Consider the following 16258-nt stretch of genomic DNA (forward strand, 5'->3'; position numbering starts at 1 on the left):
TTTCCACGGGTCAATCACAATCTGCAACAATAACCTCATGGTCTTTCCTCTGGTTCAGTGCCCTATCATTCATATAACAGGTTATTGTTCATGTATCTAGTATCTCCAGATAATATCAGCATAGAAGGGGTAGAACTAATATTCAAGTAGTGGGATAGTTATCATTTTAATTTTGTAAGGCGCACAGCTACCCTAGGGTTTCCCAGCGCCGGGTGTTAACTCATAACATTTCAAACTTATTGTGATCCGAATTGCTGTTGAAATGGTACATTTGCACACACCACAGTGATTCTGCAGTTCATTTCATATGCGAAAATAACGTATAAAAACCCACAAACTTGAAGGTGAGGCAGAAGACTTTCCTGTTCTAATAAGGATACAAGGATTTGGTCCGTTACTCTCCTGATTTTGCTTCTCATTTGGACTTAGACTCTGCACCGCTTTACTTTTGAATTTTGTAATAAAACCATTTAACTTTTCCATTAATCTACAACGCAGTTATTGAGTAGCCCATTTACCTAACTGATCATTTCACTGAACTTTTGATGCACTGGTAGGTGCCTTAACACATGGACACATTGCTTCATGAAATTGAGGTTCAACAGGCACCAATCCAGTAAGGGTGGGCATTTTGATGGAGGTGAATTTTCAGGGGTCTCGAATTTCAGGGTACCCTGCACTCACATCATTGTCTGGTGAGAGGCAGTCGGAGATGACAGTCTGTGGGATGATCCGGTTACCAGACCCCCAATTGCATAAACTAAAACTAGCTTATGTGCTTTGTTGGTTTCATTTCTTGTTACAATCCCGAGAGAAATGTAGGCCTTTCTGTACAAAGGGCTAACACAGCCTTAGGAGTAAAGTTGTGAAGCTGACCCAGTTATTTTAAAACAATACAAAAGGGGATGATGGCATGAGCATTTGAGCAAGTCAAACACTCACCCCCAGTCTACTGATCTGGGTTTAATCCATCACCATTCTTTAGCTCACTCCGCCACCCCAGTTCAGACATGGCCACATGCAAATCAGTTTGACCCTGTGCCTCATGGGAACAGTCCAGCCCGAACTGCCAAAGCCATGTCATCCCTGGACCGGAAACAAGCATCGTGGGACCGGTTTCTGGCATTACAGCCCGAACTGCCAAAGCCATGAGGCACAGGGTCAGACTGATTTGCATATGGCCATGTCTGAACTGGGGTGGCGGAGGGAGCTAAAGAATGGTGATGGATTAAACCCAGATCAGTTGACTGGGTGTGAGTGTTTGATTTGCTCAATCACTCCGTCCATCATCCCCTTTTGTATCGCCAGTTTTAAAAGGCATGGCCTCTTTTGTTGACCTTTGATGAATAAATAAATCACTCGTGGGGAGTAGAGATCTTCTGTTGACAGACAAATGTGAGAAGTCAAGGATGATTAGGATCTGTTGGGTTCTCAGTATTTTCTAATGAGCAAGCTGCAAGAAATTAGCCAAATAGGGAGTTCAACTACACTTATTGTTGTGTTAACACAGATTTGAAACCTCCTGTATCGAAAATCAGATCAGTGTTCACTAAATCATAAAATTTGAGGACTAAAAATAAAATTTGATGATATATACAACATACGTCCAATATGCTTTGCTACAAATGTATCCTCAGACTATTTAACTTCTCGGTTGCTTCGTACATCCTAGTGTTTGATTTCTTAAAATAAAAAAATAAATCACAGCTTCCAATTAGCAATGATAGATACCTTCAGTCACTCTGGTAACTCTAGCTGAAATTGCTATCCTTGCTGTGACCTTTATGGCTATACTCACATGGCCCAATCCTTTGTTGGAGTCGTAGTCCCCTGCCGGCGTCCCTTGCAGAGGGTGTTCAAAGGGCCCAGTCTCAGGTTTAGGCGGTGGATGGCATTGCTCTTCCAACCATTGCCTGCAATCATAATGAACCAGGATATCTCTGGAGGTAGAAACACAGAGCTTTGCAGAGAAGAGTAGGGCACATTTCAGACAGAGTATGGAGGTGGCATTTCACCGGTAGGAACGACTCCTGCTGTTGCTGAACTGTATTTGTATAGATTCTTGGTAGACATTCACTGAGCTGCCCTCCATTGTCCATGAGCCAGGCGTACGTGCCACCTGCAGAATGCAATGATTGGACGGGGGCCCACGGAGTCGGGGGGGACCCTGGTACTCTGTGACCCCTTTCCACTGTGTACAGCGTCTAAGCCCACCCAGTCAGCACTGTTTCCAGAAGCAATTTTTCTAAAAAGATTAGCACTAATGGCCTCAGTCTTTTCAGGGACTCTAATGATTTGCACATTGTTGCTCCTCAAGCACCCTTCTGTATCATCCAGGTGCTCTGTGAGAGTCTTGACCTCCGTTTGAAGCTTACTTAACTGGGCCCTATTGTCTTGGACTACAGGTGTGATGTGGGTCAGTACTTTTTCTGTGTCTGACAATTTTCCTGCCAGTTTCTTATGACTGGTGTGATGTAGCCCTAGATCTGAAGTCACTGTTTTGATCTTGCACTCAAGAGCCAATTTGGGGTCCTTGATCACCGCCAGAATGCGTTCAGTGTGTGCTTCCAGCTGCCCCTCTTTTGCAAGCTGTGGCCCGGAATTCGCCTGCTGCCCTATTTTGGTTTGTTTAGGTTGAACCTTGCCTCCAGAGGCTTCAGGTGGTATTCTGTCCACTGGGCCACAACCCCCACCCCCCCAGTCCGTCTCAGCGCCATTTAATACTTCTTTAATCTACATATTCTTACTTTCTTTATGCATCTATATACCTTCCATGTACTTAAGGATCTATATATTTATTACTTTCTTCTAATTAAGCATTTCCAATGCACTACCCTAATTCTCGCCTTGTACCCCTCTCAATATATCCTCTCTCAACTCGGACTCATCTCAAACCTCTTTCTACTACTCTTTCCAATGCACTACCCTATTTCTCACCCTATATCTTGATCAATATATCCTCTACCGCTGCTCTCTCATTCATCCCATACCATTACTATAATCCTCCAAAAAAACTTTTTATAGACTCTTCCCTACTCTACCCATCCTTGCATCATCTCATACCTCTTACTATTCTGATGCCACAAAACCAGGCTTTCTAAACCCTTCCCTCTGACTCTTCTACCTCCACATTCCTTTTACTTATTCCAAGCTTCCTCCTACTGCTGTGACCACCAAAAAAAAAAAGGGAAAAAGTCTAAATCCTTCCCTCTTCTGTCCCACCACTATCCATTTCAACCCAAATAACAGACTAACATGCCCACCTCTCTCTTTTTGTAATATTAAATAAGAATGGTGTAGGCAGTTTCAGTGGACTTGGTCACAACGGCACTTGTTTTGTGGTAAAGTTAATTATTTAAAAGCCTTGCATTCTCAGTGCGCGCTGAGCTGGAATGCTTACCACTAAACAACCCTGCCTCACTCGCTTCCTTACTCAACCAGTCTGTGGAGTAGCCCAGATGGCTACAGACACAAGCAACATTTTCAGTTGAGCCTTAGAAATAAAGTTGTGAAGCTGACCCAGTAATTTTAAGAGGCTGGGTAAAACCGCAATCCAAAGATTCCTACATCGGAGAGCTCATGTGGAAATCAATTAGAGAGGGTCATGGCACATCAAATGCATTCCCTGGAGTAAGTCAAGAAAACTGTATGCTGTTCTGCCATTCTCATAATCAAGTGTGAGCAAAACCCCAAGCCTAAAGCTGAATGAACTGATTGTAGAGCTAGAGTATCAGGCTGTCAAGAGAAAGCCACAAACTCAAAAGAAAGCCAAGCACAGGAGCCGGGCCAGTACCAAATGGGACTGTGGGGCCTGGGTGTCGTGGCATTCTTGTGCCTGGGCTAAGAGTACGGATACATTATTTTGCCCACGCTGTAAATATACCTCAGTGCAAATACAGAAGAAAAAAAAAGGGGAAAAGGTCATTTACAAGCATGGTAATAAATGTTCAAAGAATCGGAATGATGTTACTCAAAAATCAAACCAGTCCATTTGTTTTGGGAAACTGTTTATTTCAAATCAAGTCAGAACCTGAAATAACAAACATACTGGTACAAATATAGACAGAAGAGCTAGATTACAAATATTCCAAAAAGACTGTAAAAACATTTCAGCCTCAGATGTCGCACTTACTATTTACAGATTTACATAAAAATAGTTTGTATAGCAAAAAAGTTTGACTGGCACTTCGAGAAGACGTTTCCAAAAGCAAAAGAACACGTTTCCGTCTGTTTATGTAGGCCAAAGTAGTGTTAAATCTGCGCAGCCTACAGTGAACTCGAAATTAAAACTTCCTGTGACACCTGGCTAGATTTCGAAAACTGCAGCAGGATGGAACATTCCACGGCTTTCCACTATGCAAAAAAAAGGAAATGGGCTGATCGATTCATTAAAGGCTTGTGCAAGCGGCAAAGACACTCCATGGCATTTCAATCTCATTGTTTGGACATGAAAAGCAGGCAAGCTGTGCCTTAAATGCCATGACCAGCACGGAAACATTCCCGCACAATTAGGTCCATAAAAAGTAGATTTAAAATTCAAATGGCACTCGGAAAATAAAACTTTCTGGGCCTGCAAATTACTGTAGCTGAACAAACGACGAGAAGGGTTTGGGTATATGAAATTCATAGAAAGGGGGTTTCAAATTGATTACCATGGGGTATTTGACAGGAAGACCGTTCATTAACTTTAAAATACAAAAATATGCGGGTTAACGATCGATCAGTATATCAATGCCTTTTCTAAATACACTCCCTGTTTACATGAAGTATAGAAAACACACAACACTGCGCTACTCTGGTATGTTAGCTAGAAGGCTCCAAAGTTTGTTTGTGGAGAACGTGGTCGATCAGAACAATTTCCGAGGGGGTACAAATGCAACACCCACTCTTTGAAACTCGAGTAAAAGGAGGTTTACTCGAAACAGTTTTATTGGTAGCGAAAGTGGTCTAAAACTGGATCTTCTTAGCAGAGAAAAGGCGCTAATTGCTGAAGTCAACTTAAGTGTAGCACTCCAGAAAATGTGCGTGTCAAGTTATGATAAAAAAGGGAAAGCACTTTTCAGGACTAGCGGTTCTCCCTTTGTACACACAGACAATACATAAGCCCCATGGAATTTCCTCTTGAATACGATTCCTGAACGCTAACTGAACCATGCAAAATGTGGGCAGCAGATGAGCAAAAAAAAAAAAAGTGAAATACTCGTTCCCGGAATGCATTAGGTCCACCTAGCCTTGAAGCCGAAACCTCATTTAGAAGGAAGCTGCATCCGCATGCGCCTCCTAATTTCCTCACAAACCGATCGGTTAGTTTGTTTGCATTTTAGCGGCAAACTGTGCTGATGAAGGGGGAATGACCCTGCCATTATCTGGCACACTGACTGGGTCTGTGTGGCTGTCTCCAAGCAGCGGATAAGGCCCTTGTGCCTGGATCATAACATGGCGGTGGAATGCAAACAGGGCTAGGAAAAGAAAAAGAAAAAAGAAAAAAAATCACGTTTAGAAAAAAACTCCGGCACAAGGAGTGAGCGAGTTTTAGGCGAGAGGCGGTGGAATGGGTACAGACGACCCCATGTAGCACAGAGGTGCAAAAGCGGGTACTGGGTTGTATGGTAACAGGAAGCGGAGCACCTGAGACTGCTTAAAAACAAGTATGAGGCAGAGGCTACAAGGAGGCTGTGGGTAGGCGATAAGGAAGGGGAGGTGATAGGTGCTGAGACAAGAAGAGAGGACACACAGAAAGGGGACACTGGGTTCTTTGTTGGGGAGGGGCGGTATGAGGAATCCATGTGCAATTAAGGTACCCCAAAGGAAGTGTGGGCTGTTTAAGGGAATCCTTCCATACAGGTCATAACTGCAAACATTTCAGCCGTTTGTTATTAATTTGAGAGTTTTAAATAATTGTATTTACTTTTTTCCTTATGTTGCAGTTTTTTTCCGTGATAGGCTCAAGCACATTTTAGCATTGCGACAAAAGTGCTTAAAAATAGTACAGTAAACGTAGGCACTGGATTTCTGCTAAAAAACAAAAAACCTGCTGCAATCAAACGCCAAATAGACATGCATTACAAACTTACTGACGTCTACATAAACCTCTGGGTGCAATGTTCTCTCTGCACAGTTGAAAACTGATTGGTCAATTTTAAAAAGACAAAGGCCCCTGATATGGGCAGAGTTGCATTTACAAATCTAATACACGTTTTCTAAACAAAAGAAAAGCTATCAAATGTGGCCAGAATCCTTGTGAGTAGTACGGGCAAGTTCTTGGCCACTACACATTACAGTGGACATTTCTACTATATTAGATCACAATATATGGAAGCAGAAAAAGGAGACTAAGAGCCTTCATGTCTCACATAATGCAAAAGATACGTCAGAACGAAGTAGTTAGGAAAACGTTATGCCACCGGTTTCAAGCTAGCCTGGCTGAGGAGCCAAAACTATTCCCAGATGCTTGTTTTCCAGTCCAGGGAGAACTGGCCTGACAGTTCGGGCTGGACTGTCCACATGGGGAACAGGGTCAAGGCTGATTTGCATATGACTGGGTCCAAACTGGAATGACGCGGCGAGCAAAAGAACGATGGATTAAATCCAGATCTGTGAATGTTTGACAATGTTCAACATTACGTCCATCATCTTTGTGTTGCGTTAGGAAAATTCCACACACATTTCCCAGAGTTTCAATGCCATTAGTACGCTAAGTAAAGAACAACTGTCATTGTAGCTCCTTGATACATCCACAAATCTGGCGCTTCAATGCAGACAAAATACAGGTGCCACTTTAAAAGACCCCTCCGCATAATTGAAGGCATCCCATACTCCATGAGGGTGAAGGCTAGCAAGCACTACAGAACCAGCGTGTGTGTACTTTGATGCATATAGCTTCTATGTTGCAGATTGTCTAGTCTTGTGAACAGGAAGCAGTGTGCAGACTATCTGAGGTGTTTTTAGAAAGGATAAATGTGGAACACATAACAAGCAGTGGGATCAGATGAAGCCCCTCTGCTGCAACATGTACCCAAACTAGAATTGCTAATGCTCGCATGGATGAGCACATCGGAGGTGACCATGGTCTGTGGTCCATCTTCAACTACTCAATCAATCAATCAGGGAATTCTATAGCACGGCTACTCACACGTGAAGGTCTCAAGGCACTGGACTTAATACAGGCTTCCATGAAACAAGCCGAAACACCATCATCGGCACAGCAGAAATAAGAATCGTGGCCCAGCATCTAATTGCGTTTCAAAGTTTAAAGGGAATGATGCTGTAACGATTGAAGAACTGGTTTCATTCTAAAATCAAAGCCAACTTCTAAAGAGATGAACTCCCTTACACACTGCTCTTCGGCCATGCAACTGCTTTTAAAGAATGGGCAGGTTACACGTGAACCAATCTATATCAATTCTAAGACCAAGTAAGCACTGGCAAATCCAAAAGGTCTGACCTTGGCAAGCATGCAATTTTTTTAAAATGTCTTTTTGCCAAAACATATGCAACATAAACTAAAGGTTTAAGTTTAATAAAAAGTAAAGGTGTGGTCACCTAAAAGCTGGCATGCATGTTTGGGGCAACAACGAAAGGAGATTAACCTGCCACTGAAGTGGACTACTTTTTACATGGTTGTGCAGATGGGCAAGAACCAAATCAGTCACTCACAGTGTAGAGAGACAATGATTGAAGTGGTCAGACCAACTGCCCTATGCTCTTATGGGCAGAGGCAAAACGTGAGTGACACTTGGCCACACCAATGGCTATAGAGAGCTAACAAAGCTCATCTATATACACACATATATGCAGACATATTTATTAAGTATTATTTGAAACACAGGAGGCTGGCAAAACCAATACAAATATATCAAAGCCAGACCTAATAAGGGCCAATAACAGATTCAACACTTTTTTTTTTTTTAGAATTCAGCAATAATTTGTAGTGCTTGCTGCAATTTCAATGGCGTTTAAGAAAATAAAAAACACGTCAAAGGGGTAGCGTTTTGCGGTGGGTGAGTTTTATGGCAGGTTGAGAAAATGTAATCACCCTGCAAAGGCAGAAATACTTCTGTTAGTAAGACTAATACAAGGTCTTTAAACAGAAAAAGAATCTAAATATACTAGACAATACCCACTCTCGAGCCTGCCTGGGCTGGCACAACTTGGGACCACCTTCTCTCTTTCTGCCCATCACATGCACACGTGGCGCCGAAGGCACAGCCTCTAACAATTTCACATGAGTCTATAAAATTTAGCAAAAAAGTGCTTTGGGGACATTGTACATTTCCAAGGTTGGACGACTTAACAGTTGATCAACCAGATGAACTTTCTAGAAGTAATCCAAGCCCAATCATGTATTCTTCCCTCTACCCACATAGCCACTTTGGAGTCACCCCAAAGATACAAGCATGAATATATAATTTAAAAAGCACCAATAAAACATGTCTCTGGTGGAGAAATCAACTGCCGCCTTCTGCCCAAACAGGCAAAGCTGGAAAGTTACATTTACTATCCATAAAGAAATTCTCTTTGGAAAAATTCAAACAATCCTCGCCGATACTACATCTACGTGCATTCTAGTAGTAAAGCATGTTGAAAGGCCTTGTCTGGTTAATACAATTTGAGGAATTAAGCATCTGATGCACATTACATATAGAGAAAAATAATTTGAGTGCAAAATTGATATATAGAGGATGTACATCTTTCCCTTTGTTTCTACCAGTACCAATAATTTAAAGTGTTCTAAATTGGGCGCCTTCCCATATGATCATTTAAAGAAAGATGCGAAAGCTGATAATATTGGGTGGCACAGGTAATGGTGAAACATTCTGAAACGAATAAGCGACAATCAGATATACAGAAAGCAAAATAAATATCCTGCACTCATCTAAAATATATTAGATCCACCGTAAAAATAAAAAAAAAATCAGCTACATTAATTAACAAAATAGCTTAGTTTTGTCAAACATGAAGGTACCGTTGTTACACACGAGGAAAACTATGAAAGGTATAAATACAATGAAAAGATTTTGATCCCTATTTGTCACTTATAAAATTATAAATATGTACCATATACCATAGCCAATACAGAAATGCAGAAACCCATATACACCTGCATTTCAAACTTAGACAGGTCTTTCATTTTGATCGGAAAATGGCATAGAAAAGGAAGGAATGCCCTCAGTAAAGTACACAAACATAAGGTACTAAAAACATAAGAATTAAATTAAGTATAAAAAGTAGAATTTTATTCTGGAACAATCTCTACAAGCCACTGTTATTTCATTTACATGATGCTATTTTATTCTGCTTAACAACACTACACAAAGAATGGTCTTCAAAACTGTAAGAGTACCTTCCGAGTCACCATATTAAGGATATTGCGCCATGGATTGCGCTCGAGAAATGGATGGCCAAGAAACTGTAGTTCCTAGAGCCACAATCAAAATGCATCATGAAACCCCTGAAGTCTTTTATCCGAAGAGCGTTATAAAGGAATTACACGTTTAGTGTTCTAAACATAATAATAAAAAAAAAAATAAAAAAGGACAAAAGCGACGTACCCAATATATATATTATTTTTTTTATATTCTATATGAAATGCCCCACAACCAAGCTTTTCTCAACAGGTCGGTATTCTAAAAGGAAAGGACTTAAAAAAAAAAAAATCACGCAAGGTTTCTGAGTGTTCAGCAAAAACACACATTTATAAAAAGTATGTTGTGATAATTCGAGGTTTGGGTGGCATCTGCGCGGTCTTTGCTTCCCCTGCGCCTATAGCCCACCCCCAAAAATATACCAAAATAATTTGGCAACATTGTCTTAGTTTTTAAAGGCAAACCAGTCTGTTCTGCCTCTACACGTGGCACTTTTACCATGGAGTAAAATATAATGGGTCGTACGGAGGATTTTTTAAAAATCATTTTGATAGAAGGTACGGCAATGGCATTTGCAGGTACACCCAAGTTCGGCGCCAAATGCGGTGAAAAAGTCTGTTCAGGAACGAGCAATGTTTATGCGTAGAACTCATTTGTAGGCGCCTTCTTGTAGATGGGCTTCTTTCCAAGGTCGTAGGTGCCTTCATCCTTTTTCTTCATGCGGAAATACAGGAGGAGGATAAGGAAAACAGCAAAGAGCAGACCAACAACACCACCGGCGATCAGAGCTGGAGGGAGTGAGGAAACAAAAAGAGACATGAGTATTCTGGATAATGCGGTTGAATGGCATTTTCTACACTTGAAATAAATCCATCCAGCATGTTATAGGTACAAGAGCCCAGTCACTGCTCGCTACACATAGGTGTATGCATTTAGCTTTACATATTTTTAACTTTTAGCACCTAGGAAATCTAAAAAAAAGTGTACGGATTCAGATGCTCCCTAAATTACCCCTCAGCTAACAGATTGCCAGGAGAGTTTATAAATTTAGCAAAAATGGCAGAACGACTAACTACTTTTCGTTACAGTGGAAGTTAGTAGTAGTCGTGCTGCAAGCTTAATAAATCCACTTAACTATTTACAAAAATTACCTACAGGGCGATCTAATGTTTAAACGTTCCTAGGACAAATCACAAAACCTCGGTTCCAGGGGGTAACAAACATGCATGGCAGAATTGCAGTCAGTGTGCCACAACACTCATGCCTCAGATTGACGAACAAGACCAGCAGTGTTTGCAACAGCTGCCTACACTCAAGCCCTTAGTATTAGGCATATGCCTCAGTACTGTATGGGTGCCAATTGCCTACGTCAGTGGACATATGGCAGTCTTTTGATTGCAGGAGGCCTACTGTCAAATCCTCACACAGTCAGTGGTGCTGATGGAAAAGGAGTAGCCTTTAAGGGCAAGTCCTCGGCAAGCTCGTATTTACATTCTACTGTGGGTGTCAGGTACTAAATAAGAAGGACCCATATAAAATAAGCTTTATATGCGCTTGGGGTTAGTGAAATTGCACATTTCACTCCCCACATTGCAGTGAAGTGCTTCCCAAAATAGACTTTTGTGCTAGGAATACTGTTAAGGGAGGGTCTGCAATATTTAGATGTAATCAGACCTCATAATGTCTCCCCTAGGTGTTCAAGGGATGGAGTTTGTTATAAAATATGTAAGCACTGTGTTGGAGAAATTGCCCAGTTAGTTTTCCCAATTGCAGATCCCCAGCCACATAGGTTAGCATGGCAAGAAGTTATTAAATAATAACTCCTGTTAAGGAGGTCATATAATATCATCAAGGACTTCCTAGAATGGTATTGATAAATCCAACATTATGCCATTGTTGAATTTATCCTACAAATTACAGACAAGAAGTTAAGACTTTGTCTGTAAGCCAAAATCCAGCCTGCCAGTGATCTGAACTGATTGGTCAGTTTTAAGTCGATTAGCCAGGCTGCTTTGATGAGTTTATAAGTAGCCCCTGGGATTAGTGAGGCATTCTGGCATGGCAGGGTTCGGTTACATAGGAATGCCAGAGAAGGGGGGGGGTAAACAATCTTCAATTGAAGGAGGCAAGAGAGGCCAGTTTCATTAACACCCCTATTCTTTGAACCCAGCCAGGTGGCAGGATTACGGAAGGAATAAGCAGATGTAAGGAGTGAGGGACAATATGGAGAGGAACCATCTTAAAGGTGGACTTAGCCAGCTCTGGTCTCTCTGCTGGAAAATTAGACATGTTGAATTTTGGAGAAATGGTGCTCTCTGGAAGACTATAGTGCCACACTTGGAGGATATGGTCATACTCTGGAGTGTTGCCCTGCACCTTATTGGACAGAAACGCCCTCCTGCTGGACCCAGAGAATTGGTTGATTTGCACCAACCAGGCCCTGCACTCTGAAGTCTGCGCCTGCTGGACATTCTGGAACTACAGTCCTGTGGACTACCTGGCTTTAAAAGGGATAAAGAGTGGACTCCCTGCAAGCTACAGGTTAACAGAGCTCACCCGGACCGTCACCACCAAGAATCCCCAGACTGGAGTACTACCAGTGGATTTGTAAGGGTTTTGTCCAAGTGGATTGTGGGAACTTAAGTCCGAAACTTTCCAGGACCATCTTGAAGCTTCCAGACCCTTGGAGTAAGTTTGACACTTTGGGACCTTCTGAGGAACTACAGGAAAGTTCCAGAAGTTTGGGGAACTTTGGGGGAAAAAAAAAAAAGCTCAATAAGGGGACCGACAATCTGGCCAATCAAGCCTGCTACCCTCAACCGTGAGCCGGCCTGCCAACCAGGTTCATCCTGCTGAAAAGCGCTGGAGGTTCGATTTCCAGTTTGTCCAGGAGTTGGCTGTAACCGAAGCCGGCGAACCGTCACCGAAGCCGGCCTGGGAAAGAGCAGTGAGGGACCCCTGAAGAAAAAGCACTATAAATGTTTTAAGTCCAAACGTCTGAGAGGTGACCTAGACCAACTGCGAGAGTCAAGCCAGAAAAATTCAACCATGAGCTGGCCTGGATCCCTGGTTCGGCCTGCTGGAAAGCTCCAGGAGGTCTGACTTTCATAAGTTTGACCGGGAGCTCGTCGCAAGGCTAGCCGGCGAACCCTCACTGAATCCTGGACTGGCTGAGAGCTTCGAGGGATACCGAGAAGAAAAGCTCCCAAAAAGTTTCTAAAGTCAGAAGGTAAAAAACGTTGACCAACATAACGCGATGGGAAGCCGCGCAGGGCTCCATCGCAGTCAACTTGAAATTTTGACCTTGTCCCAGTCTAGAATGACCAGATGTCCCAATAGGCGTTATAGGTTTCTATGTACTATACAGCGCAAATATATATATATATATATATATATATATATATATATATATATATATATATATATATATATATATATATATATATATATATATATATATATATATACCAGCTCCAAAACACCAACCAGCCGCACTCTCGAGCGGGTGCACACAAAGCGGGCGTGTGCCCGCGTACGTATTACAGCTCCAGGTTCACAGGATATTTAATCCAAAAGAATGCTGCACACGCAGGGGTGGTTCCAAACAAGAATCTTTAATGTTGGAACTCACAGCAACAACATTTGTTGCTGTGAGTTCCAACATTAAAGATTCTTGTTTGGAACCACCCCTGCGTGTGCAGCATTCTTTTGGATTAAATATCCTGTGAACCTGGAGCTGTAATATATATATATATATATATATATATATATATATATATATATTATTCATATCTCCGGTTCCCTACATTGGATTTTTTTCATTTTGGTGATTTCTTATTTTTATAAATTGGTGCTAGATTTTTATTGTGTGTTGTATCTTCACTATTTACTAAATTGGTGTTTTTAAATACCTGTCTTTGAAGTTAAGCCTGCCTGCTCGAAGCCAAGCTACCATGGGTAGAGCATGGAAATTCTTTTCTAAGACTTATTCTGGGCCCTAGAAGGCGTCAGTGGCCTTCTTGCCAGTGGCAGATACCCATTTGCCATTACTAATAATCCACTTTCCAACAGTAGGGACCCACAAATTAGCTCACAAGATGGTCTACAATAACCAGTCTCATTAAGAAGGTTTACCTTGTTAAATGAGATTGTATAAATGGTGTACTAATGCTTAAATGAATAACTATTGATGGCCTCATAGTCCAAGATCTGCTCTACATGATGAGGTTCCACCGCAATGTCTACCATAACCCTGCCTGAAGAGGTGCAACTACGAAAGAATAAACCAGCCCCAGAGGCTACTTTACAAATGAACTGGGAAATGTACACATTAGGCAACTGCACATTTTGAAATATGTGGATTAAACACACAACATTTTACTACAAATAAACAATTAGAACCGGTTTACAATCTAAACCTTTATATAACCTTCAGGTTTTCTCCTTTACCCTATCCCTTTAAAATTCTGCAGGGGTTCTATGTCATAGATACAGGACATTGATTAGCCTGCAAAATATTTCCATTGCTATTTTCTTAAAGTGTTAGTCTTTCCCTCTCTGGTTAGAACATTTTCCATGCTAAAGGAAGATCAGCCTTAAGACTGTACATTGACTTCCAGCAAGCCCTCTCTTCAGAGTGGAATTAAGTGAAACCTTGGTCTACTGAAGCTTGTTTGACTGTCAGAACAAGAGGATCATTGCTGCTTCGAGCATACTACTCCCCTCTACTGGAGGAACCCTGAAGAGGAGATAAAACATACCGCAGCATGGGCCGTCCCGGAATACATCCCAAAAGTGTGCTTTAACTGCTGAAAGTGGGATAGGCCCAAGGTCACCACTATTGAGCCAACCCTCAACTGGCATGCCAACATCCTGTACAATGTGCATCTCACTCCCCCCTTCAAAAGAAGTACTTACCGATGATGACTTCTGTCTTTTGAAAGAAGCTTTCATGCCCAGTAATGGCCATTGGAATCTCATTCGATGAGTCTTCCGACACAGGAGCAGACCTATCTGGGGACACTTCGTTTCTCTGCACCAGTTCCTCATCAATATTCTCCTGCTTTGGTTTCCTTGCATCACCATCAGGAATGCGGTTATCAGTAGGAAACTGCAAAAAATTTAAATATGCCAAAATTAATAAAAATTTTATGCAAAACTAGCTTCCTTTTAAAAACATACATGTTCTTTCGCAATCCAATAAATTAGCCCAAACAATCTTCTAATGGGCAAGTTTTTGCATTTCACCTCATTTTTGCCCATTTACGCAAAATTATATTGCGCAGAATTCACACACCACTTGAAAGGAGTGGCATAAAGAAGAAAGAGAAGGAGATAAAAGAGTGAAAGAGAAAGATTCACAGGTTGTTGCAGAAGGGAAAATACAGTGCAATGTTCTCCATACTAAGGAGATGCCTAAATAAAAAAACAAATTGGCAAGTTTTGGATTGGGCCACATCAACTAAGGTGATTCTGTTATGGGCGTAAAAGGTACAATTCTACAAATACAAAAGTAAATTTCATTTGACATTTCTAGAGATGGAAAATCTGGTGAAACGAGTGCAGAGTAAGAACAAATTGGTTCCAAAGGGAACTGCAGGGTGCAAGGCCTGCGCTTATGTTCTATCTGAGCTAACATTGCAATAGTTGTATAGCACCAAGCAAAAGCGAAAATACACCGTTTTCAATGCAAAAAAACACAACAGAACATTATTCAAACTTACATCGGGTACCACCGAGGAAGATTCATCTTCGTTTGAAATGTCTGTAAAGAGGAAAAAAAAACATACAGTTGAGGCACTTACACTTTGAGGACTTCGTTTTTTGTTTTTTATTTTTATCTAAAGCTCTCAAAATAGGTGCAATACAGTACGTTTGCAGACAAAAATGTAATGGGAACATGTTATTTAAATTATATCCTTATTATTAAACCGAGGACGCCAAGAATTCCTGGATGGGTGGATTTTCGACATTAGCACAAACACTGGTACATGTCTCATTACATCCTTTTAACAAATCACTTTCAAACAGATTTTTCATAGGCAATATGAACACATTAACAATATAAACATGTACATCTGCTTAAAAGTTCCTTTAAATCCATGAAGGGTTCTTGATGTTCCACACTGTTCACTATAATTCATGTTGTATACTTGTTTTGTATTTATGATATGCGTTCATTATATTGTGATTTTCACATTTTTCTATTGCTTCTCTGCTGTACCTTGGTATACTTATTAGTCATGTATGTATACATTCTTTTTTTATATTGCTGTTTTCTTTCTTCTTTTTCTTTCTCCTTCTGGTTTCTCTCTCTATTTATTATTCTATATACTTATCTCTTTTTCTTAAACACATTTTCTGGTGTATTATGCGTATTTGGTCTGAAATTACCTTAATAAAAATTTCTTGAACTTAAAAAAGTTCCTTTAAGTAAAAATACAAAAGTTTTTCAGTTTTTTTTAACTCGCGTACGTCTGCACATCCATTGGACTGGCAGTCATGAATTACAGTACTGAGGAACGCGCAATATAAGGTCAGGGCTTTAAGTGGAGTGGAAAAACGGGGGGGGGGGATCTCAAAGAGTCTTGGCTTATGTAATTGAGGGCATGGCTTTAAAACACGTACGATAAAAATCTGTGCTAGCATAGTGTGCCACCCCACTGGTGTTTTCCTGCTTCTGTCATTGCCTCTAGATATAGAACACAACAAGTAACATTACACCTACAACAAGCCAGGGCTACTGGCTTTGTCAATGGTTGTTAGTTGCATATAATAAATAAGCAACGACTATGGACTTGTTGTATATAATATTGAAAATGCTTCAGATATTAAATGAGGCTGTGAAAGAACTAAAATGAGTCTCTTAAATTACATCAAAGTCTTTAAGCCGT

General features: G+C 41.0%; 1 protein-coding gene across 1 annotated transcript in view; it reads right to left on the reverse strand.

The window, feature by feature from the left end:
* Window positions 1–3990: 3990 nt before the first annotated feature.
* SDC4 (syndecan 4) overlaps window positions 3991–16258 on the reverse strand; it is a 39996-nt gene continuing 27728 nt past the window's right edge. Inside the window, exons 3-5 of the mRNA XM_078652194.1 lie at window positions 15089–15129; window positions 14283–14475; window positions 3991–10153 (exon numbers count right to left, since the gene is read on the reverse strand). Of these exons, the coding sequence (XP_078508320.1) occupies window positions 10002–10153; window positions 14283–14475; window positions 15089–15129 (386 nt within the window). The 3' untranslated portion in view covers window positions 3991–10001. The remainder of the gene's footprint in view (window positions 10154–14282; window positions 14476–15088; window positions 15130–16258) is intronic.

Source organism: Lissotriton helveticus, chromosome 7, assembly GCF_964261635.1.
Source record: "Lissotriton helveticus chromosome 7, aLisHel1.1, whole genome shotgun sequence".
In the NCBI taxonomy this organism is placed as follows: domain Eukaryota; kingdom Metazoa; phylum Chordata; class Amphibia; order Caudata; family Salamandridae; genus Lissotriton; species Lissotriton helveticus.